This window comes from Stegodyphus dumicola, chromosome 5 (genome assembly GCF_044657685.1).
Source record: "Stegodyphus dumicola isolate Sdum_Otavi_A_Nest chromosome 5, ASM4465768v1".
Classification (NCBI taxonomy): domain Eukaryota; kingdom Metazoa; phylum Arthropoda; class Arachnida; order Araneae; family Eresidae; genus Stegodyphus; species Stegodyphus dumicola.
Window position 1 is genome coordinate 160,822,675 of NC_140772.1, and position 26,823 is coordinate 160,849,497.

The 26,823-nt window shown below is 32.9% G+C and overlaps 1 protein-coding gene across 4 annotated transcripts in view; it reads left to right on the forward strand.

Moving 5' to 3' along the window:
• Positions 1 to 26,823, forward strand: part of Pex12 (peroxisomal biogenesis factor 12) — a 56,326-nt gene that overhangs the window by 15,642 nt on the left and 13,861 nt on the right. For all 4 annotated transcript variants that reach the window (XM_085817301.1, XM_035361230.2, XM_085817302.1 and 1 more), the window contains 2 exons: positions 11,901 to 12,121; positions 23,182 to 23,347. In XM_085817301.1, the coding sequence (XP_085673427.1) occupies positions 11,901 to 12,121; positions 23,182 to 23,347 (387 nt within the window). The remainder of the gene's footprint in view (positions 1 to 11,900; positions 12,122 to 23,181; positions 23,348 to 26,823) is intronic.

Consider the following 26,823-nt stretch of genomic DNA (forward strand, 5'->3'; position numbering starts at 1 on the left):
GATATTTATGAGCGTTAACCAGGTTCGGGTTCCTCTCATGTGATACTGCAATTCTTACTGGTGTTAATAGATGGTGACACGAGCAAGCAACTGCTGAGGCTACACTTTTATCATGGCCACATATACAATAATTAAAAGCATTAATTTCAGAAATTAAAATATTTTAGTTAACAATAATTTAATACAAAAGCAAACACATTGTGTATGTTACATGAACAATATCTTGAACTTGAATGGACTGGTATACACTGGTGGCACCAAAATATAAGGCAATACTGGGCTGATGTATACAGTAAACTCTTTTCCCAATGTTCTCCTGTGGACACTTCATGTCGAGTTTTGATGCAAAGATCTTTGCAATCTCACTAGCTCTGGAAAATCTCAGGATTATGATCGGATGTTTCTTTAAAGCAGTTATTCTAGTTGATTCCAAAGCAGCCATCGAGGCTGTAGTTACTAATCATGCTACAGATTCCCAGATTATTTCAGAAATAAGACAAACCTTGAACTTTTTTATGAATACAACTAAACAATTGTTTTTCAATGAATCCCTTCAATGTAGGAATCAATGGTAACAAAAAGGCAGATTCACTAGCCAAGAGAGAAACATTTGAGTCACAAGACAGCAAACCACTTCTTCCAGTCTCACTTAAAAAGCATATTTTTGAGAAATTAATGGTTACTCTTAAATCTCATCAGGCAGCAAAACCAACAGGCAAATCTTGGGCTAACATTCAAGACACTTGAAAAATGTTCCGATTCTTACTTTAAATGTTTTCTTTTTATTTCATATCATTGTTCTTAGGTGATACTTGAGCTGTTTTATATGTATGGATTGATTATTCCAATAAAGCCATACGTAACAATAACATATATATATATATATGTATGTAAGATATAACAAGATACGGTAGCTGTATTTGAAAAATAATTGGCAACCTCAAATTTAACATTCTAAATTTGGTGCTCTTCCTCAAAAGTCACCTGTTATCCCAAATTCGAGAAGCTTCGATGATTATATAACAACTTCAAACTAACCAATCATAGTTTAGCTTACTCTCTGCATCTGCTTTGTATAAATACCGCTTGGAAATAAACTGTGTCACTTCTTTTCCTGGCTAATAACTCTTCACTTTGCTTCCCCGTCTAAACTGCCTGCATCGTAAATATTAATCTTTAGAGTAAGTAGCAATTTATTTTATTTCATCATGAATGAATCATAGAAATGTCTCAGATTTCATTATCATTGGATAAACATCTATGGAGATTGATTTTATATGCGGGGAAATAAAGACTGAAAATTCTCAAGTTCACGTTTTATTATCTTCATCTGTAACCTTCACTCCCAGCCACGATGACTGCAAGCTGATTACTCTTCTATGTTCCTGGAAATATTATATATATATATATATATATATATATATGTAGGTTTTTCTTTCAAAACAGTAGAGCACGAATATTGCATTTTTAAATGCTTTTATTTTACTAATAAGAAATAGATAAAAGTAATAAAGGTTAAGTAAAAATTAATGTTGCAGGAATGAATTATTAGTCCACAGGATTCATATAATGATGAACAGACACTATTAGTTCCACAGGCGTTGATAGATTACATTATAATTTTGCTTCCTCGGCTAGCTTTAAATAATATGTACGGCTTGGTTAACCCAAAGAGCACTCAATAATCAAGGAAGACCGTCTGTCTCCTTCAACTCTTGAAGAGTTGCGAGCCGTCTGCTCACATCTACTCTCGACCACGTCTGGACGCTATCTGACGCTGTCTGGAATGCTCCGCACTGCGCTGTGCTGGAATGACGTCATTGCTGGTAATTCGCTAAGTCAGCATCGGTCGTCGATGATCTCCACAGCTTCGGCCAGCCTGAAGAGGCATCCTCCTCGATGTCTGTTGAGTGGACATCACTATCATCTACCTGCAAAGAGAATTAAAAAAAAAAGAAAAAAAAAAGAAAAAGAAAAAGAGTATCAGGTCCTTAGGTTTTGAGCTGATACAAACATCAAATCAATTTGACTATGGCTTCATATGGTCAGCCGCAGTAGATGTCAAATTCGGTCCTTCATGGCATCCTACTTTTTCGACTTCATATCTGTCATTTGATCTAACAGCTATGATTTTATATGGTTAATGAAACTTAGGTCGTAGTTTTAAACCAGTCCCATACTGAGTTCTCTGAATGGCTACCAAGTCGCCAATTTTGTACAGTTTTGGTTTCTTACGTCTTTTGTTAAATTGTTTACGATTCTCTTCTTGTATCTTCAAAATTTTGTTTTTCGCATCTTCTCTCATTTCATCACGTTCTTGCATCAACTGCTTTAGATATTCTTCCTTTAATATCTCACTAATTCTCAGATCTTCCTTGTTCTTAATTTTCGTGCTTATGAGAAGCTCAAACGGTGAATATTTTGTACTTCTCGTAGTTGTACTGTTGATTATTCTCTGGACATCTGGAACATACTTAAACCATTTGGTTGAATCTTTATGTGATAATTTTGACAAAACAGGAATCGAAATTCTATGGATTTACTCAATCTGTCCGTTACCTCTTGCAGGGTTGCCACGCTACCTGGAAAACCGGGAGAACCGGGAAAAGTCAGGGAATTCGAAAATTGACCAAAAAATTCAGGGAAAAGTCAGGGAATTTAAGTATTTTTGTCAAAATCTGGAAAAGTCAGGGAAGTTCATACAATGATCCCGCCAAAAAAAGCGATTTTTGCGCCGACGTCGGAAGAGATAACTTTTTTGGCGAATTGCCTATCACGTAAGTGTCTGCTGGCATAGAGCCAATTTTCGCAGCTCCAATTTGATTGCCTTTTAGAAAGGCAAAGCAAGTTTCCCGCAACTTTTGGTTTCCAGTATTCTCGAGAATCGCATGTGCAGTGCATGAACTAAAGAAAGTACCTGTTCTCGTATGAAACAAAATGGGTTTAATCTTAGTATACAGTACCATGGAGGTTAGAATCAAAGAATATGTATTGTAAAGAAGGAAAACCTCTCTGCAACAGACGTGGCTCCGTTCCATCATAGAGGGAAACAGCTGTGCATGCGTGATATATCTGCCGCCAAAGCTGGAAACCGGTGTCGAAGTTCGAAGGTCACGTTATCAAGAGTTCATTAAATGAATATCCTTTAAAATTTCTTTAACCACTTGCGCTAAAAAGACGAGCCACGCACGTCGAGATGTTTTTGTCTCAAACTGCGAGCGACGTGAACACCACGTCGATAAGCATTTATCGCAAAAATGAAAATAACATGGTGCACACGTCGCCTAACAACGAGATTGTTTATTTCTCGAGTTACAGCTCTGGATTGCACTCGCAAATGCGGAGCGGCGTAAATGAGACACTTTACCACTTGCTATATTGTAGCGCACGGCACCGCAACCGTGAAGTTTAGTCTTAGCGCAAGTAGTTAAACTCTAAATTAAAAGAAAATATTTTTTGGCGCAAGTAAATTAATTCATAGGTTAGTAATTTTCAGGGGGGGGGAAAACTACGAAAATCCGTTTTTAAAATTATTGCGAAAAATCCAAGAAGAAACGTCCTTTGATAAAACGTTTCTTCTTGGATTTTTCGCAATAATTTAAAAACGGATTTTCGTAGCTTTCTTTTTGTCAAAGAACGTTTCTTCTTAACACGTTTCTCAATTTCCGGTACACATCGCGGAGAGGGAAATTCTGGCCGCCAGGTTCCGTCGCCAAATCCCTTGGCAAATTTTCCCTCCGCATTCTAGCGGCGTAATAGCATTTTACTTGTATGGAAAATTTTCTTCTTTACATAGACCAAAGAATTACAGATTCTTTGCATAGACGTTTTTTGGTTAAAATAATCTCCATGTATGGATTTGGCGACATGATGATGCGCAGTAAACGGGTCATTTTGGTCTTGGCGACAATTTTCAAAATCGTGGCAAAGCCTTACCGTATACTAGAATTTTACCGCAAAATCTTTTTAAACTTTTCTTTTTAATAAATACCTTGCCATTTTGCAGTAAAATAAAAAATAGTAATCTGTCATCTAGGCTAACCATGTAATATAACTATATTCGCTAAAATATCGTTGATTATTCTAATTCAATTTTTAAGTAATTATCTTTATTTTTATGTTATTCGTATAATTTAATGATGCTTCTTCCCTCTAAATTTATTAATTATTAGTAAATAATATTTCTAAATTTCAGGAAATTTTCTCTGGCATAATCTTGAAATTAATTCTAGCAGTATGATGACATACCATCACGAAATTTAATGCACATATTTTTTTCTTATGTATGCTGCGAACTAAATATAAAATACCTCAATTTATTAAAATAGATTTCTTTGTTTCATTTAGCTGCAGAATGTCTGCAAAAAAAGCCTTATTTTATTCCAGATTGGGAAGATTCTAATCTCAATCTTCAATGGAGAAAACAACAACTATTATAATTATATTTGTGTTTTCAAGTGTTAAGGTGCTTTTTAAGAACATACCTCACACAAATTAAATTTACCTAAAATCTAACCTAACTATTTAGCATTGCGTTGTGATTTATAAGGACCGGATTAGCCTCGTGTTGAACTGGTGATGATCATGAGTAATAATTAAATAAAACATACATTTTTTATCCAATGTATATATCTTAAATTTTATTAAGTTTCTTAAGTGGTTTCTTAAGTTATCTTAAATTAAGTTTAATAAACAAAATTATCAAACAAAGTATACCAAGAATAATTAAGAATAAATGTCCTCTGGGATTTATTGAATAATTAAGTGAATTTGCTACACAATACAAGTAATACCATAATTTATCTCTTAGCGTAGCCAACGTACATTACGCGGATAGACTGGAATTTTCTTGAAACGCACCTGGAAAACCTGGAAAAGTCAGGGAATTTCATTCTCCTGTTTGAGTGGCAACCCTGCTCTTGGAAGACCGGTAGTAATTTTGACATGTTCTATGCCTTCTTCTGTACAATAAGCTGAAAATTCTTTCGATGTAAAGACAGTACCTCGATCTAAAATGATTCTGGTTGGATTTCCAAATACAGTCTGTTGTTGCTTCAATTTCGAAATAACTTCTTGCGTAGTTGGTGATTTCACTGGATAGAACCAAGTAAATTTTGTAAAAGCATCGACCACAGTTAGAATGTGTTGGTATCTCTTGTTTGTTGATGGAAGAGGTCCAATAAAGTCGACATGGTACGTACTCAAGGGAACGTTTTCTTTCGGTACAGGATGAAGAAATCCTTCTGCTTTTCCTTGCTTCTTGTTGTACAGTATACATTCTATACAGTTAGCAATTACTTTTTCAACTTTGCATTTCAGTCTGGGAATATAGAATTCTTGCTCTACGGCATTCATAGTTTTATCTACAGCATAGTGACCTTTTTTATGTACCTCCTGTATGATTTCGTTCTGTAAGGATTCTGGCACTACTATCAGATCTTTACCATTTTCAAATTTATACAAAATATCATTTCTCACGAAGAATCCATTTTCTTCTCCCTTCTCAACTAAATTCTTTATCAATTTCACATGTTCATCTTCATTCTGTTGTTGTGCTAACCAAATCTTTTCAGTTACATTGGATGTGATGTCAAAATTAAAGCATTTCTACTTAGAGCATCAGCATGTTTCATTTGGCTTCCTGAACGATGTACAATTTCGTAATCGAATTCTTCACTAAACATTGCCCATCTCGCAATCTTAGGAGTTAAATCTTTCTTATCTAAAGTTTCCTGAAAAGCACTACAATCAGTTACAATTTTGAATTTAGTCCCTAACAAATAGTTTCTAAACTTCTTCAGAGCTTCTATAACTGCAAGGGCTTCTGATTCGTAACTACAGAGTTTCTCTTGCTGCGGTGAAGTCTTCTTACTCATATACTGGATTGGGTGGTAATTACCATCATCAGACAATTGGAGTTAATACCGCACCAAAACCTTGACTACTAGCATCAGTATGAAGTTCTAATGGATATCCTTGCCTAAATATGTGTAGAACAGGTGCTTGAGAGAGAATTTCTTTTAATCTGCAAAAAGCTTCCAGTTGTTTGGAATCAAACTTAAAACCAATACCTTTTCTAAGTAAGTCACTAAGAGGTTTAGCTATCTTAGCATAATGTGGAATGAATTTATGAAAATAACCTGTTAGTCCTAAAAAGCTTTGTAGTTGTTTACAGTTACGCGGTTGTGGAAAGTTTTGAACAGCAACAGTTTTGGAAGGTAATGGTCGAATAGTTCCGTTTTCAATTACATGTCCTAAAAATTCAGTTTTACGTTTTAAGAATTGGCACTTTTTGAAATTTATTTGTAATCCATATTCCGAAGCAGTTTTGAATACTCTTTCTAATTTGTCTAAACATTCAACTTCATCATTAGCCGGTATGACTATATCATCCATATAAATAATTAGTACACCTTCATTTAACAAGTCGTGAAATACTGAATAAATATACCTTTGAAAAACATTTGGACTAATACATAAACCAAAAGGAGCTTTAAGAAATTCATAAATACCATTATGTGTTACAAACGCAGTGTATTTTGTGCAGTTTTCATCTGTGTCTACATGGAAAAAGCCATTTTTCAAATCTTGTGTCGTGAAGACCTTTGACTGTTCTAAACGATCAAGTATTTCTGGAATTAAAGGCAGTGGAAATTTGCCTTTAATAATCTTCTTATTTAATTTCCGATAGTCAATGCATAATCTTTTAGAATTATCTCGCTTGCTACGCAAAACAATAGGGGCCACATAGTTAGAGTTGCTAGGCTTTATTATTTTTTCTTTCAGCCATTCATTAATTTGATCGTCAACAATTTTTTGTTCCGCGAAAGACATGTATCTTCTATTTTGACAGACAGGAATTTCATCGCATAAATTTATTTGCATCTTAAAGTCAGATTGTCTATTTTTCCGAAGCTGGTACGAATTAATTAAATTACACAGTCTTTCTTTATGTTCTACTCTCGAAATATGCGATAAATCAATCTCGTTGACAGAAATAGCATTCACCAGATGTGAAAGGTAATTAAACTTCAAGCCACTTCCACTTTCGGGGTTTTTGTTTACATTAACAGAGACGACGGGCGATTGAGAAAGATCATAAAGATTCTTCAATGACACAGCAATATTCAGATTTCCCATAACGCAACGAACGTTAGCATTTCGAGATGACTCGGCAGTTATCAAGTTTACATTACTTTTATTCCGATGAGAAATTATTTGAAGGCTGTTCTCGGTATAAGAGAAGTTAAACAGATTCATTACATCCAAACCTAATACAATTTGGTTACATAACGACTTAACAACATAAATTTTCGTACGAAGTGAAAAACTATCAATTGAAATATCAGAAATAAAAAAGCCACTGGGATACATTTGCTTTGATTCAATTCTGTTTAATGTGACATCGCTACAATTTAAATTAAGAGAACCAATATGCTTGTGTAACTCCACGCTGCATATCGTGACATCTGAACCAGTGTCAACAAGACTATCAACTAAATGATTATTTATTTCTACAGTCTTCATAATTCTATCCTTATCAGAAATTCGTTGTACTAAAGCTTGTTTCTCGGGATTCTGCTCTGGACAGTCAGTTGACTTATGCCCAAAAATTTTACATTTAAAACATTTTATCCCCTTTGATTTGTTTACACAATGTGATGACTTATGCCCCAATTCCTGGCAATTAAAACATTTGACCTTGTTAACTTTAGATTGATTTCGGTTTAATGACGCAAGCTTACTTCTATCTTTAACTTGAGTGTCTACTTTCGGTTTTGGATTTTTAAACTTATCTCTTTTTATCTCATTTTATCATAAATCCGATCTTTATCCGATCTCATTTTATCATAAATTTTTAGCCTTTGTTTAAATTCAGATATTGTTTCGCAACCATATGCAGTCAAAAGTCGTTAATTCGGACACCCATAATCCGGAATGATCTATAATCCGGACCTCAAAGCTAAAAACTTTCTGCGCATGCGCCGGCCTGGCGCATGCGCACAGGCGTTTTACGCGTGCGCGTAAGACCTTGACTACTGCGCATATGCGTGTGCGCAAGTGCAGAATACGTTTTCGCCTGCGCGTTTAATGTGTAACGGACGGTGTAAGCTAAAATTATCTAATTATCTATTTCAGTTAATGTTAATGATTGCGTTGTTCCTTAATCTTCGAATTGGATCCCGCTTATTATTTTTTGCCGACTGTAAGAGCAATTTTATAAAAGTAAACTTGAACTTTCGATTATGTCAAATAGAATTTCCGATGCTGGAACTTCCAAAGGATCTACAAAACGAAAGTATGTTTCAATGTCCAACAAACAAAAAGTGGTATTGCTGCAAAAAATGGATAAAGACATGAAGAATGTGACAGAGAGGTTAGTGAAAACAAAAAAATTTCAATTGACAAGTTAGTCGGTATTCTCGGCATAGCAATTAACGGGACTTGAACAGCGGAACTTTGTAACTGAACAAGAAATTATGTCTGTTTATAGAATTAAAGAGAAAGTATGATCACATAAAACAAAGCAACTTAAACAACTTACATTGAAAGAAATGTTTAATAAATTAAACAAATAAATATTAAGCTTTTTTGTAAATTTTGATACCCTTTGGATTATAATTGTTCTTTATTTCATAAATTATGGTTTCATATTTTTAATTTTAGAATTTCTGCATGCCATATTACGAGATTTAAACTGATGATCTATAATCCGGAATCGCCGAAGTCCCGACGAGTCCGGATTAACGACTTTTGACTGTAGTATAGTTTTCCTCACCACAGAATCGGGAATACCATCAATAACATATTTAATCAATGAAGGATCTTCAATGTTACCTCGCGAACATATTTCTTTCATTTTCAAAAAATACTCATCTAAAGATTCATTAGGCATTAATTTAAGCTTACATAACATTTCATGCAACTCAGCAGAATTAAAAGCTTTACCAAATTCAGATTTCAAAAGCTTTTTTAACTTACACCAGTCATTAACTTTAGGTTCACTCTGAATAAATAGTTTCGCTTTACCTTTTAATGATCTTTTAGCAACAACTAATTTATGCAAATCACTCAATTTCAAAGACTTTATAACATCTTCAAATTCATCAATCCATTTATCATCATTTTCATATGCATTACCAGAAAAAGGATTAACAATACTTTCAATATCCGAAAAACTAAGATGAGGTTTAAAATGATCTTGATTTGGAAGCTGCATACTGCTATTTACTTGAGACTCATTAAAACCAGGATTGTCTCTTTGATTATCATCAAGCATTACTTCAGAAATTTTATTAACAGTTTCATTTTCAATATCACTATTTTTTTCATGCAAAATATTTTCAAATAATACAGATAAATCACATAGAAAAGAGACAATTCGGGTTACGACTTATGATTTTAAACCTTCTGAATTTATACATAGTATGCTACAAACTTTAATTAACTCATTCAAAGTAAAACTATTCTGCACTGTATCTATTTTCTTATTAAATTCTTCAGAATCTGGTTTAAATATAAAGCCAGAAAATTCACGTAATCTTTTCCGGTTATTTCGATCTCCATCAGTATTAAAAATAACCTTATGCAAACTTTTGATTTCAGAACTTTTAGTGTTCTTTAAAGCTGCTTCCAATTCTAGAATTTCTACTAACTTCATATTGGAAAGAAAGTTTTGTACTCACCTGACAGATGATCGTCTTCAATTGGGGTAATCCACACACTTAAACAGTAATCCAATAAATCAAATAACTTGTAAGAATAGTTCACTCAGTTCACAGTTTAAGACACAGTTCAGAATCCTACTCGCACACTTTCGAGTTCGCTGATGAGCTCGTTGCCCCACGTTGGGTGCCAAAGTTTGTAGGTTTTCTTTCAAAACAGTAGTAGAGCACAAATATTGCATTTTTAAATGCTTTTATTTTACTAATAAGAAATAGATAAAAGTAATAAAGGTTAGGTAAAAATTAATGTTGCAGGAATGAATTATTAGTCCACAGGATTCATATAATGATGAACAGACACTATTAGTTCCACAGCCACTATTAGTTAGAATACGTTATAATTTTGCATCCTCAGCTAGCTTTAAATAATATGTACGGCTTGGTTAACCCAAAGAGCACTCAATAATCAAGGAAGACCGCATGTCTCCTTCAAATCTTGAAGAGTTGTGAGCCGTCTGCTCACATCTACTCTCGACCACGTCTGGACGCTATCTGACCCTGTCTGGAATGCTCCACACTGCGCTGTGCTGGAATGACGTCATTGCTGGTAATTCACTAAGTCAGCATCGGTCGTCGATGATCTCCACATATATATGTAAAATGTAAAAAATACAATGGCTGTGCTTTGCCCAAATAGGCAACCTATAATTAACTTTCCGCAATTTTAAGATCTTCGCCTAGAGCAGTACTTTTGAGAACATTCTGGCATGTTATATAACCATTAGTATAAATACAGGGTTTGTGCCATTTTTCATCAGACTTCTTTCTCCCCTTGCTACTAACACACTTTGCTGCTGCTTAGTCCCATTTTTCATTTTTTTGAATAGTTATGATGCAGAAAATCTAATTTTAATCTTATTTAGCTTAATGAATATGTCTTAATAACTTTATTGAATCTTAATGAATATTTTGGAGAATTTCATCTAAAGTAAAAATGGTCTGCGGTAAGAATTGAATAAAGATGTGGAAACAAAACAGCTAACTTCTTTGTTGTCATTGGATGCTGCCTTACACTCAGCCACAACAATGCCCGGACTCTGATATAATTATATTGTCAAATTTTGCCATTCCGGTGCCTGACTGCCAAAATATTACATACATATATATATATAATGATTTTAAAAATGTGTAGAGGAAAACAGTGGAACTTTTAACAGCTTAGATACTGTGTAGATGACTGAGGAGACCATAGTGGCTTGAAGGTGGCAGAGTGGAAAGCATGATGATGCAATTTAGCGCAACATATCTTGAAAAATCACTATCTTTATTATTTTATGTATATCAAACCATCCTTTTGCAGATAAGATGTTTCCTAATTGTATTTGAATACAGTAAGTTCCAATTTGAAATACGACGTCATCTTAAGCAAGTAAGCAGCAGCATGGATAAAAAGCGTCTTAGCAGCAAGTGAGCTTATGCGAAAAAAGGGAGAGTGTCATTGCACTTCATAGGAAGAAGGTTGGGAAGCAGAAAAGTTTCAGTTCAGTTTGGTTTACAATTAATTTGATTGGACAAGAGGTATCTGCATTAAAACTTTACGCAAAATAGAAAAATCTAGAACCTGTGAGAAGAGATGAATTTAGAGGCAGATTACCAAATTTAGAATGTTAACTTAGGTCGCCAATTTTTTTGTAACAGCTATCATATGCTGTTATATCTTATATATACATACCCACTCTGTTACTCGGCTCAGTGAGCTTAGTTGTTTTGTCCTTATATGTTGGTAAATTGTGCATATTTTGCTTTAAAAATGATTGAATTATGTTGCTCTTATCTTCCAGTTAAGGAAAAGTTACAAAAAAGAGTCATCCAAATGGATTTGAGAATAGACAAAATGGAAATTTCTGTTGAAGTATTATACTTGACATTTTTCGTAATCACAATACTACTTCCTTTACTTCTTACAAGGAAATAAAATGTCCAGAAACAGTTGCCAGAAGTTTTCAAATCAAAGTTCTTATGAAATGAGTTTTTTATTTTTTAACAGAAAATATAGTATTAAGAGTTGAAAAAATACATATATTTTAATTTAAGAAGAGATGCAAAATATTAGTACCACTTCTTATATGTTGACATTTTTTAATTGAAAAAATTGTTTAATAACAAAAACTTTTTGGAAATATTAAGATTGTAATCTGAAGTTTTCTGATTTTAAATTTTATTTTATTTTTCCAGGATTTGAAGACAGGACTTGCAGTTCTGTATCTAAAAGTATATCCATTTTATAACTTCTTATCGGAAATGACAATTCTTGGTTACTATATGGCATATGCTCTTGGGAAAACTGATTTTCATTCACCATCATTGCATTTAACTTCCACAAAATTAGTCCCTTTGATATTTAATGATTTCTCTAGTGATGCTTGGAAGAGGTACATTCCAAAAGATCAGTTGAAGTAAGAAAGCAGTTATCTTATTAATTTTAATAATATATCTTTTTAATTTTAATAATATAATATCTTATTACTTATAACGATAATTATTAACTATAATTATTACTATAATTGATTATATTTTATATGAATGCACTGATGTGTGGAACTTTCAAGAGATTTTGATGAAAAAAAGTCTGTTGTGCTTGCAAGTGTTGGACAAAAATTTGGAAGCACTGAAATAAAAATATGTTCTAAGAAAACTGTTGGGATTCAAAATAGTTTTCCCTCTTCTTGGAATGGATAAATAGAAATCTTGTATGCTTTGCAAAGGAATCTTGTACCATTCTTCCTGTAAAAGTTTGGCAAGTTCAGTTAATTATGATGTTGGTAGATAGCGCTCATGCAGATTTCTCTCCAGAATAGCCCACAAAGGCTCAATGATATCGATATCTGGTGAGTGTGGTGGCCATCGTATATGTGAAAGTTCACCCTCATGGCTCAGAAAACCAGCTCTGGATGATGTAAGCTTAGTGAACCAGTGCTCTGTTGTCTTGGAATACTGCATCACCATTGGGGAATAAAATTTTTACCATGTCAATTGACAGTAATGTGACCAGCCAAAATGGTTGGTCATGTCCATCCCATGGTACGAATGTCATGCAATGTCAATTGGCAGTAATGTGTCTTTGTGCAGTAATGATGGGTGCCATGGAGTAGCACAATATGGCTGCCCAAACTATGACCGAACCCCTACCATGTTTCATTCTCAGCAGCAGTCTCTATCATACGCTTGAGACAGCTTTCGCCAGACATAAATCAACTCAAGTCAGAAACAGTGTGAAGCCAGACTTATCCGACCAAATGACAGTTTTCTATTCCTCTACAGTCCAGGTTTTATGACATTGGTATCACTTTCTCCTCTTTACATGCATTTTGATCACTGATGAGTGGCTTTTAAATTGTAGCTCACTCAAAAATATCCTGCTCCCTTCATAATGTTTTGGTGCAACATTCAATTCAGCAGTCACTTTTATGGCTGTAGTCCTGTTATTTTTCATCACAGTCCTGTTCAATGATCATCTGTCGTGATTACTTAACACACATTTTTGTCCGTGCTGTGATTTAGGAGATGCGTTTTTTTTTCCAGTTTTCTTGTATGAGTCTGTGGAGATTTATTTAGTTTTACTAGCAGTTAATTTTTAGTTAAAGCAACTTTCCTTTCAATCTCATTTTCATCCACGCTTTCTTATCAGAATGTTAATAAGCTATCACATGTGTATTCAAATGAGGTAAAAAGAAGTGCTATTTAAGGGAAGTTTTTGGAAGGTGATTTTAGAGTGTCTTCAGACTGCTTGAAGGCCACGTTGCTATTTGAATTACTAGCAATTAGATTATGTGGTATTGACCATTATGCTTGTTTCTGCCAACTTCTATGAGTCAGAGCCTTACTATGCTTTAAATTATTCTTTAAGCCATTCAGCTAAATTTATTACATTTTATTTTAAATTCATTGTTACTTGTTTTGAGTTAAGCCAGAAGTGTTGGCTCTTGTAAGCCCAAATCTGTCAATCTGTACAATTATATTAAATCAGTAAGGGGTTCTTTACACCCTTCTTCTGACTTTTCTGTTGTAACTAAAGACCTGGAGATAATTCTTCATACAGTCTTTTTGAGCTCATTAGTTTATCCTTCCAAAGAGAATGATACTGTAAGTTAAAAAAAGCTTAAATATTGTCCCTCTTGAAACACCAAATATTTCACTACTGTAGTTATGGAAGCGCCCATTATACGAACTCCAACAATTTGCCCACATTCAAATTCATTTAGTTCTGATATGATGCACTGTGCAGTGATGAGTACATCATTGTTATGGCACTTGCAACATACTGATTGTGTTTTGACATTTGCTGTATATTGAAGATGTTGTACTGGTGGCATTACAAAACAAACACATAAGTGTCACCAATGGCTTTTGCAAGACTAAACATTTCAGTTCAAACATGCATTTTATGAGATGTTTCCATATTTTTGTCCAACCCCTGTATTTTCTTAATGAAAATTCTTATTTTTTTAGAGCTATTAACCTGAGCAGCAAGGGGTTTTAAAATTAACTCATGAAAAGCTTTAATTAACCACCCTTTATTAGCTAGATCTGTGTAATTACTTACATTACTTTTTTTGTTTTTATAATCTTTTATCCTTTAGGTAAATAATTAAAGGACAACCGAAATATTTTAAATAAGGTAATATGTATCAAAAGCAGATGAAAGTAGTCATGCTACTCAGAGATTTAGAAAAAAAAAAAAAAAAAACCTGAGCTACTTTATTCAGTGTAGCTTATGTATCTAATGATGCTTAAAGCTGTATGCAAGTATTGAATTTTCAAAAAAATAATTTCAGTTTGCACAAACAGATAGTGCTATGTTCATTTTGTTATTCTTCTGTCAATCTTATATTTTTTGCTTTAATATTTTGTAGCTGGCATTTTTAGGTTGCTATAGAAACAAATTTGGTGTATTTTTTTTTTTTTTTTTTTTTTTTTTTACAACTGTCGATTTATGGTCAATTCTAACATGGGTTGCAAAAATAAATTATTTTGGCCCATTTTGCTTTTTATTTTCATAAAGGCGAAAAAACAAATAAATGTCACAAAGAGATATGTAAAGTTTATGGTGTTGATTGCTTAACAGAAAGTGTAGGTCAGAATTGGTTTAAAAAATTTTGTTATGGAGATTTTTCACTTGAAAAAGACCAGTGCTCTACCCGACCTTCTGAAGTTATTGATGACAAAATAAAAGTCATAACTGAATTGAATCGTCATATAACTGTGTGAGAGTTTGAAAAAAGGTAAAATGTATCAACAATTGGAAATCATGTAAGATGTCTTGGACTGGTTAAGAATTTCGATACAGTAAACTCTCGCTACAACGATACCTGATACAAAAATAACTCCCTCTACTAAATAATGTTTTGTGGTCTCGGTGATTTTGCATATAAACTAATGTTAATCTCCCCTCAATATTGCTATATTCTCTAGAACAATAAACCTCTGTAAAACGATTTTTTCAATCTAAATTTCAGTATTATTTTCTCCCTTTATAATAATATTTTGATTTTCAAATGCTTTTTTTTTTCGTTTTCTTTTGTTATTTTTTCCATCTATTAAGACTCATTGTGGATATTCAACTTATCCATGAATAAATAGCTATTATTCAGATTTCAAAACAGATGAAGACCACCCTTTTGGGAATTGGAGTGGGTGAGGAGGTGTGAAGTGTAAATGTATGCCTAGTCTCATTTCCCAGTAAGCTTTGGAATTCTGATAAGGTTTAAGGACATCTAGACCTGTCTGGTCACCTTGTCACAGAACAGGCACCCTTTGTTAGAGGAACAGGGGGAGATGGAGGCAGGGTGTTGTTAAGTGACGTACTGAAAAGTGAGTTCAAAGGTTGTTTTATAGTCTTTAACGATTTTGAACGTTAACGCGAAACATTTGGTTTAAACTTTTCTTTCTTTCTCGCGATATTGTTCCCTAAGATGGTAGGGCAAAAGCAACTATCTTTTCGAGATAAACTGAACGTTATCAATGATACTGATGAGGGAATGAAGCAGATTGATGCGGCTAAGAAGCATGGATTATCGCAATGTACAGTTGCAACATTCCTAAAGAAGAGAAAGCAAATCGAAGATGCTGTAACTTCAAATGAAATTAACCCAGAGCGAAAACGACTGAAAGTTGCGACAAATGAAAACATTGATGCTGCTGTTTTAAAATGGTTTCAAGAAAGGAGAGCAACAAATGTCCCAATAAATAGACCGTTATTATGTGCAAAAGCACGGAAATTTGCAGCAATGCTAGGGAATGAAACTTTCAAAGCTAGCAATGGTTGGTTAATGCGTTTTCGAGATCGTCATGGAATAACTTTCCAAGAAGTTCACGGAGAGAAAAAGTCAGCCCCGATAAACGATGCAAATGAATGGCGGCAAAACAAGATGAAAGAAATCTTAGAAAAGTATGCTCCAGAAGACATTTATAATGCAGATGAAGCTGGGCTGTTTTTCCAACTCCTACCCGATCGAACATTGGCATTCAAGGGTGAAAAGTGTTATGGAGGGAAGAAATCAAAGCAGAGACTGACTTTTCTTCTGTGTACAAATAGCACAGGAACGCATAGAATAAACCTCTCGTCATTGGTAAATTATTGAAGCCAAGGTGCTTTAAGAACATGAAAAGTCTTCCCGGGGAGTATAAAGCAAATAAGAAGGCTTGGATGACGTCTAAATTTTTTTCCGAATGGTTACAGAAGTTAGAGAATGAAATGAAGAAGAGAAAGAAAAAAATCGTTTTGTTGATAGATAACTGCGGTGCTCACACGTCATTTCCAAAGCTACAAAATATCGAAATCGCTTTTTTCCCTGCCAATTGCACTTCAATTTTACAGCCTCTTGATATGGGCATAATTAAGTGCTTCAAAGGATATTACAGGAAACGGTTGGTGGACTCCATACTTGTAAACTTTAAAAATAAAGTAGAAGACCCTTTCAAAGCTGTAAATGTCAAGAAAGCGTGTGACAATATTGCTGGAAGTTGGTGGGAAGTAACAGAAAAAACCATTCGGAATTGCTGGAAAAAGGCCGGTCTTTGTGTTATGGAAGATAAGAAATGTGATAATGATGAAAATTCCATAGACAACGATCTCTCAGATGATCAAGAATGTGTTTTGCACATCAAAAAATCCGTATCCCAACTTGAGGAAACAAGCGGTAAAAAGTTTGGAATTAGTATAGAAGACTATTTAACAGCAGATGAAGATCTTATGGTTTTCGCAGGAGTTACTGATGAGATAGGAAACAATGAAGAAGATGATGATGATAATACAGGTCCATCGCAGTCCTTATTGTCATCCCAGGAAGCTCTTCAATCTGTGAATTCTCTACAGACATTTTTTTCAAGCCTTCCGTCGACAAATGAAGAACATTTTCGTGCACTAGACTCAATGCATACAGTATTGGTGAACTTAACAGTTAAAAAAATCAATAAACAAACAAAAATATTGGATTATTTTCAATAAAAAGTGTTTTCAGGTATGTGAATATTTCTGTGCTTATTTTCTGAATTTATCTTATTTATTTATTTTTTTAGTATTTAAACCACTATTATTAGTATTTTACAAATTAATTTCTTCTAAATATAGACTTAAAAGTAGTATGTTATGCACCTTAAACTAATAATAATAAAAAAAACTCTTATTAAATGCTCAAAATATGTGGGCTCTTGATAGAACAATATGCCTCTCTACAACAATACATTTATTTGGTCCCTAAAATATTGTTGTAAGGAGGTTTCACTGTATTTGGTTTCTGCAGGAATGGGAAGAAATCCACTTACATAACAAGTCAGTATTTGCCAGAAACATTTCAAACATAATGCAGTCAACCCTTCAACCATTTTTCATCACTAGTACTGGTGGTGAAGAATGGATGATTCATTTTTCATCACCAGACCCAAAATGATTAAAAAGGGATTGTCTGCTGTAACATTAATCAAAAACTAAGCTTCATCAGAAAAATTATACTGTCAGTTTGGTGGGATTACAAAGTTGTTCTGTATTTTGACCTGTTTCCAAGCCAGCAAACAATCAACTCAGATTGTTTGCCACATATTTTGAGCATAACTCAGATGTTTACTGAGAACAACTAATGAAAGTGGAGGAAGCAATCAAGGCGAAAAAGCCAGAATTGGCAAATCACAAAGGAATTGTATTCCACCACGACAGTTCAAGGCCTCACACTCTTTATCAACATATATGAATTTTCCCATATGGTTCCAAGTTTGCTCCATCAGATTATCATGTATTTTGAAGTTTACAAAACTTCTTAAAGGGTAAAAATAACAGTTATAACAATGAACTCAAATCGCACTTGGTTGAGCTTTTTGCTGATAAAAATCAGAAGGTCTGTGAGCATGGAATGATGAAATTACCAGAAAGATGGTAAAAGATTGAACAAATGGAAGATATTTGACTGATTAAAGTTCATTTCCTGTGTAGAAAAATTTCAATTATATTTTTCACCGAGTAACCAAAATTACTTTTCTTTCCAACTCTAAAACTCAATCACAGAAGTACGCCATATTAAAATAAAGCTACTTACATCACAGCAACCTTGGTCAGTTTAGCAATCTTTTACAAAAGAAAAATAATAACTTGCAATTGCAAAAATGTTATTTTGTACTTGCATACACATATACGTATACAGTTATTATTTTACATTCTAATTAGGTATTTATTACAAAAAATAATTCACAAACCTTTTTAGAAGCAGTTTTTTTATCTTTTATGCTGGTAGAAATTTTGTGGCAGTCGCTTTGACAGTGGATTCAATGCAGTTGTTTGTTTTAGCAACTTTTTGGCAAACTACTGTATTCTGCAGAAATTTTATTCCCCCCCCCTTTTTTTTTTTTTTTTTTAACCACAGCCAAATTCAACAGTTTTAAACAAACACTATCATGATTTGTCCCCTGCAAAAAAAAACCACTGAAATTTAGAATACAGCGAAAAAGAACATAATAAAAAATGGCTTTGCATAGTCGCCAAAAGAAAAAAAAATTGTTATGAATAGTTGCCAAAGTTTGGCACATTCTGAAAATTTGGAAACTTCTACTAAAGTGGTTGTACTAATTTATAAGTGCCAAATAAAACAAGTTATCTTAAGCCAAATTTTTTCACATTCTGAAAATTTTGAGACTTCTACTAAAGTGGTTGTACTGATATATAAGTGCCAAATAAAACAAGTTATCTTAAAATAATTTTTATGATGAAGCCAAATCAAGAAAGTATAAAGAAGGGGAAAAGTAACATGATATATAAAGAATGGTGTTTCCAAACTATTAGTTGTTGAAAGCTGTGATTGTGTTATGGTGGTGGCTTGATTCATGAATATGTTATAGTGATGGCTTGGTGGTGACTCAGGTAAAAATACATTGAGCTGAATTCAATGTATTTTTACCTGAGCATTTTTACATAAAAATTAAACATTAAATCATATTATTCACTATGGTTTAATGTTTAATTTTTATGTATAAAAAACATATATATAGCAATTACCTTATGTCTGCAGATAATGTATTCCAAGATACATAAAATGTTAATAATAGATGATACATAATGCATTAATAATAGATGATATAGTTAATAATAGATGATACATAATGCATTAATAATATATGATATATAAAATGAATATTTCCACAATATATTGCACACTAGAAAACAATCTTTCTTGTACCTACGGAAATAAGGCATCTAAAATTTAAACTTAAATGTTGAAAGATGAATGAAAAAGGAAAAAAGCACAGTTACTATATTGTATAGTAGAACATGCTGTTTCATCTAAAGCTATTCATTGCTTTATAAAGTCAAATAATATTCAAAACAAATGAACTACTATGACTCTATTGAGAAATCAGATACATAGTATTAGAAAAAATGAAATTGAAGATTTACTGTCGGAATTTTTTAGCTTTTTTATGCTCATGTACAAAATTAAGAAAATTTGCACATTATGTCAAATTTCTGAAAAACTAATGGATATATTTTCATGAAATTTGGTATGTATATACATTTATAACAATGAAAGAGGTGTACCATTCAAAAGTCATTTTACATATGCATGATCATCAGTAAAACTCATAGTGCAGGGATGTCCAAAATCTACATTGGGATACCAAATTGAAAATTAATCTAATATGGGGTATAGTCCTCTCTCACAGTCACACAAAGTCTCACAAATCATACATTGTCACAGCATACTGGACAGGAGGCAGTTGAGGAGTACTTATAGCAGTCAATTCCACTCCGAAATTGCCCCCCAAAAAGCATCACAGACAAGCTCTGTTGGGTTAATGTCAAGAGACCTGGCTGGCCAATCCATGTGCCAAATAATCTTGCTTTCCAGGTAAACATCGACTAACTGAGCTCTATATGAGCATTATCATCTATTAACCATCTGTGTGCGACTCAATTTTGATACATTCTGATCTTAAAATATGGGGCAGTTTTTTTTTTTTTTTATATTTTCTCTATCTTCATATGTTACTATTCACATCTTTATAAATAAAATTAGTATAATGCAGGAATTTTAATAGTTTTTTTAATTTTTTAAAAACATACAATACAGCTCATGCGATTTTAGCATGCATGGAATAAAAATGTAAAAATACACAGGATCTTTTTGATTTTGATAAATACACATGTTAACTAATTTGTACAGCAAATACTTTACTTGTATTCACTTATTATTATACCTGTTGTTTTTAGTGTGGTAAACTTTGAAACATGGTCCTAAACATTACATTCTCCGCACCATATGCAAGTCTCTTGACATATTTTTGTCCCATTGCTGTCTTTCTTGGAGCAGCGCATTGCCTTTTGGCTCCTTTTTTATAGAATTTGCTGGTATGTGGCTTGCAAAATGCCTCCCTACAAGGCAAATAAAGTTCATACTATCATCACTAGACTGCATTGATGAGCATATAGCAGAAGAGTATTTTTCAAAGCTTCCCTCGATCACAGCTAGCTCGAAATCAAATAGGGATTTTTTTTTTTTTTTTTTTTTTTTGTGTGTGTGTCTTTGCTATTTTTCTGCATATTATATACGAATTCAACATTGTTTCATTCAATATATGAAGAAACATTTTCTTGTAATATTTACAAAGTTGTTTTCGGGTACTAGGGGAGTACAACATCTCCAAATCTTATCTGTCAACATCCCCCATAGTAAAGTCAGTTATAATCATAAATCACTTTTGGATTTAGTTCTTCTTTTGCCATAAACTGATACAAATGACACATCATGAACTAAGCATATTTTCTATTTTCTTATAATTCCACAGTGAAAAGAAGCAACAGTGTGTATTCGGCTGTGAAGAAACAATAGTACTCCCTTGCAATGATATAAACCTGTAGTGCCATCTAGGTGCAAAACAAAATGTGAAATATGAATATTACAATATTCCCATCGTATATGGATAAAAAGGGGTATACGTATTGAAAATAAAAGAAATTAAACTGCGCATGCTGTTTTCACGCCACCCGTATTACAAGACTGATTTCATATCCTATGGAAATCGCAGGGGGGCGTACGCAGACAGTTAATAGGAACCTATACAAACTGTGCCCCTGAAAAGTAGAACTTAGGGCTGTAAGACCTTCTTTCTTTACTTCATGTCTATCAGGGAGCCTTTATCAAACACATGCTGGAGTGTTCAGCCATGCAACATAATGCCTGTCCAAATTATGCCTTGATCATTGTAATGATCCTTTTTTCTGATCAGGAAGAGATGGTATCATATTTCAGTCTCTCTTCAGATCCAGGTGTGCTGAGAATCTCTCCAGGTTGAATCTCAACTCATTTGTAAAATGAATGGTGTTCTACTGAAGTCTGGTCCAAGGGGCATGTTGTGTGCACCATGCTAAATTCCCTTTTTTTTTTTTGCATGCTGCAGTGAGCATAACAGAAACATGCAGGTCTACTGGAATACAGCGCTATTTCATGAAACCTTTGAGCGACTGTAGACCACGAAACTTAGGTTGCAGTAGCAGTATCTAGCCCATGTGAGAACTATGAAGCTGTAGCAGTCCTATGTTGGCATGCTGAAGGTGCCAAATAACGATCCTTATTCATTGCTCTGGATCTCAGTCAGCACTGTACAGATCTTCTTGATATGGATTAAGTGTCTTAAAACTATTTCCACTAATTTCAGATGACACTGTGTGTTACATTGTGTTCTGTAGCCACCTGTGTGTGTGATTGTACTGCCTTCAGTCTACCGACAATTCTTCCTCTCATTCTGTCATCTATAAGTTTGTAACTACTCATTTTATGTGATACCTTATAAAATTTATGCAATTCTTCTGAGAAACATGGCCAAAGTTGTGAAGGAGTATGAGCGCAGAAATGTGCTTTTATCTCCACCAAAATTACAGTTTCGCAGACATACACTTGTATTCAATTTTCAATGTTTGAATAATTTTTCGATGGTATAATTAAAACTTTGGTTCAATACTTTTTGGACAAACAGACATAATTTGCAAATTTTCATAATTCTGCACATGAGTGTATGTTACCTATTGATGAAAGTGCAGTTTTTATTTTCATTTAGATACTTTTGATGGTCAATTGTTATTCTTAACTATCTAAAATACATATATGTATATTATATGCCTTAACTTATATGGTAATGTTACTTATAAATAAAAATGTTTGCTTTTTTTCCTACTTTTTCATAAACCAATGATACACCTAATGTAGTACTTTCATTAAAGAAATATAACTTTTGAACTTATGCATTTTTATTATTCAAGCATATAATGTAAATATTTCCATCACTATATTGTGTGAAAGTTTTAATTTATGTCAATTTCTTGTATTTGTAGTACTAGTTTTCTGTTAATTGTGCTGAAGAAAATTGAATGAATTTTTCATTACAACCTTTGATGTTTTAAATATTTTATAAATTATATTTGTAATGAGAAATATTTACATTATTTTGTGGCATTAATTCCTTTTTTTTTTTAATTAAAAAAATTGAGCAACATATGGTCATTAATTATTTTTATTGCAGAAAACTCTGAGCTCAATATGTGTCAAATATAGTGCCTCCATAATATAAATTATTAAACTTCAGCAAACCAATGATGTGTACTTTTGAATAATAAGTCTGAGGTGCTTAAAGTGTGTTTATTATTTAAATAATAAGTACAGTATTTAATCTGTTGAATAAAAAGTGTGTTGCCAATAATGTTTACATTTGAATAATAAGATGCTTGAAACTTGTTTATTATTTTTTCCTTTGAAAAAGAGAATATGAATCATATAGAAAATAGTTTGAAAACTGTATATCATTTTTAGTGACATTTCATTTTAAAATTTTATCTATTTTTTTATCTGAATTTTGAAGATGATCATGTGTCACATATTACAAATATTAATTCTGGTTGATTGAGTTTTGAACAGATTACTTATTGAAAATTTTCTCAAACTGCCATATACTGAGTTTTAATTTTTTAAATCTTTTTAAGATCATATCCTGTGATTGTTTGGAAATGGATAAATGTATTGGTAGGAGGTGTTACTTTATCAGTATCTATTGGTGCATTTTTAACTCAGTTTTTAGAGTGGTGGTATAATCGCGAAGGTCAGCCATCTACTTTTGCTGCATTACCAGTTCCTCCACCTCCACCAAAGGTATATCATTTATTTTTTAATTGATTTAAATATCCATCCCAGTTTTTATGCATAAAATGTAATGATAACTTTACCTTTTTTAAAAATATGTACTTTTATATTTTCTAATTTTACTGATCAAGAAATATGAAATGGCTGGATTGAGATAAAAATCTCTTTCAGTAAAAATATAAAAGATGGAAATTATGTTTATTTAAAATTATATCTCCTGATTTTGATGGATAATCACTTCTCAAAATTATTATTTGTTATAACCTACACTTAAAGAATGTCAGTTGTATTTTTCATTCAAATCAGCACATATTTCCTATAAACTTATATTATTTTTATTAATTTTAAAATATTTGTTAGCAGTTGTAACTTTTTCTTAAGTAAAATAACACTAGAAGATGAAAGGTGATGTGATTTTAAATTGTCATAAAAATTTCACAGATTATTTGATATTGCAGACCTCCAGATTAAAAAACGAGAATCGAAATTTACCACATGCATATTATTTTCAAAAGTATCATTCAAAGCAAAAATTTTTAAGCTATATTGTAATAATATAATGGTAATGTGAATTTCATTTATTACTATTTTATTTTACTTATTTATTTATTTAAAATATACACTGGTGTGCAAAAATTAAGAACAAAGTTGAAAAATTAGCTTATAAGCAGAACGAAGAGGCAGAGTGCACTAAATTGGTCTAATCAGGAAATCAGCTAGGGTCAGGTACTGTAGCACATGTGCATATATACAGCTAGACATAATGGGGTTGTATATAAAGATATATATAAAGATCGCTGGTAGTGCGAGCTCAGCATTTCTGTGAAGCTACTGCAGGGCGTATATCAGTTTAAATGGCATTGAGTTGCGGCCTGAGTGTGAAGTGGCAAACTATCAATCTGTTAGATGACATCTGGATGATTTTACCAGAGATTTTACCATTGGAAAGACCAGGTTTTAAGTGTTGTTTTTGTAACAAATTATGAAGTTGTGCACTGTTTATTTTAGAACCAAATTCAGATAAAAGATTTTCTTTTAATTTGTCCCATGATATTATACCTTTCAAAGACCGAATAAATATTTTAGCAGAACCAGTAAGCAATTTTTTAGCAAACACAATTTTCTGTAATTCCGATAACTTAAATAATTTAAAAGATTCTTCTAAATCACCAATGAAGGATTCAACTGGATATGTATCAGTGCCATTAAATTCAGAAACAGTTTCTAAGATATCACGAAAATGTAGGGAAATATTGCTAGGCATTATAATGTTTTCATTCACTGAGTTATTTATGGGAGGTGATTCTGACCAAACAGAATTAATATTATCATTTTTATCAGAATCATAAACACTTTCGTTTTCAGATAACTCATCATCGTCATCACTTTCGGATTTTAAAAGCTTAAAATCACAAAGACTATTCAATATTAAATCACAGTATTTATCAGGATTTGAATCATAATTAAGATGTAACAAATTACACATAGAAATAAAATCATTTGCAGTAAGATTTTGCATTTGCAGTATTTGCTTCTATCATCGGAAAAGTAAAAGATTTATTTTCACAGCTTGTTGCGTCATCTGATTGTAATGAACGATACCATCCCACAATACTAAAGACTGGATGTTTCTTGCTGGATACCTGCCACATGGATGTTTCATCATTCTGTCACATTTGTCCTCCATGCTACTTTTTCAATAAAGTTCCTCTTTATCCTGTTGATTTCTTTTTCAGGAAGTTTTGCTTACATTACTCATGTCTTGAAACTTGGGGATCTTATGGTATTATTTGAGTTGATTTGGAAAGCTTTTGTGCATTGTTATATTAAAAAAACATATTGTCCTTAATTTTTGCACACCAGGTATTTCTAGAAACTGGTACAGAATTTTCATAAATACAGCTTCTGGTACATAAGCAACTGAAGAAAATGCAAGAATTGAAATAATTTTCTGAAGTAATCATCAAAAAGTGATTTTTTGTGACTGAACGATTTTGTATTATTTAAGATAGTGTTCGGTTTAGTATATTTATTGTAGTTCAATGGCCTATAATTGTTCCACTCAGATAAAGGCCCACCAGCGGCCGAGCGGTAAAGTCGCTGAACACTGGTAGTTCGGTCCGAGGTTCGAATCCCGCGAACGGGCTGGCTGCATGGGTGTTTTCGTGGTTTTCCCCATGTGTAACGTGTATACGAGCCAGTTTCCCTTAGAAAGTCCTCCACGAAAGGCATCCCTCCTCTTAGGCAGATAGCCCTAGTGTGCTTTGCCATAATTAAGTACACCAACACCATCCACTCAGATAAATGGCATCAAACATTCTGTTAGTGATAGAGCTGGCAAGAACTATCTGATACTAAATTTAAAATATACTTTAAACACAACTTAAACACAACTTTTAAATATTTTACAAATAAAATAATAGTTTTTATTTAGTTATTTATTTAACAGAGTTTAACTGGTTATCGTGTATGCGTTTCATTCAACCCATCATGCCTAAAAAAGTAGGCTTTGACTAGAGTCTAGATCTACTATTAGTGATAACGGCATTCATCAAATGAACATTGTGAGGCTGACACAAATTCATAATAGAAAAAGTAGAGTGTAAAAAGAGTTTTTCTGTTGGAAATTCTATCTAGTAGGCATATTTTAGATCTTTTCTGCTGTGATATGTTTCCTGTTTCTCTTAGCTCTTCTCTGTATTCTGTTATACTGGTTTATTTATAAGCACACATACAAAGTTTTATTAAAATTTAAAGTACACTACCATCGTTGAACTTCTGTTGAATTACTTTTTGATCTGTCTTTAAACTGTGTTGATAAAGAGTGAATATGAACTTCTGGCCATTAAAAACATTCTCATGTTATGTCTATTCAATTCATATGATCACAATCTATTACATATAGCTAGATATATTGTTTTCATAGTTTCATGGATTTAACATTCTTTTTGTCATGTAACCCAGTTGTTTGGAACAAGCCAAATTTTAAAAAATTGTATGAATTAGTCTGAACGGGCTTTTGATTACTTCTTTCAGGATAGAACTTGAAGAAATAAAGTGACTTATGACATCATTTTCAAAATACCTTTTATCACTGTTATTTAAAAAATTGCAATTTATAGACTTTGCTATTTATATATTGCTCAATGTTCTGCCAAATGTTCAGCACAGTTGCATATTTATATGTGCATAAATTTTTGCATGATTTATTGTGATTTGATGAAACATTATGCATGATAATCCAAGTGATAAAGTCACTGCAGACTGGTACATTCGACCTGGGTTTAGGACCAGCAAAATGGGCTGACTGCATTGGTGTTTTGGTTTTTCCTTTGTGTAATGGGGATACAAGCCAGTTTTTCTTAGAAAGTCCTCCACAAAGGCATCCCTTCCCATAGATAGGTTCATGCTTTACGATAACAAAATAAACCAAACATTTGATAATCAAAATGTCCACATTAAAACTATGAAGGCTAAAAACACTG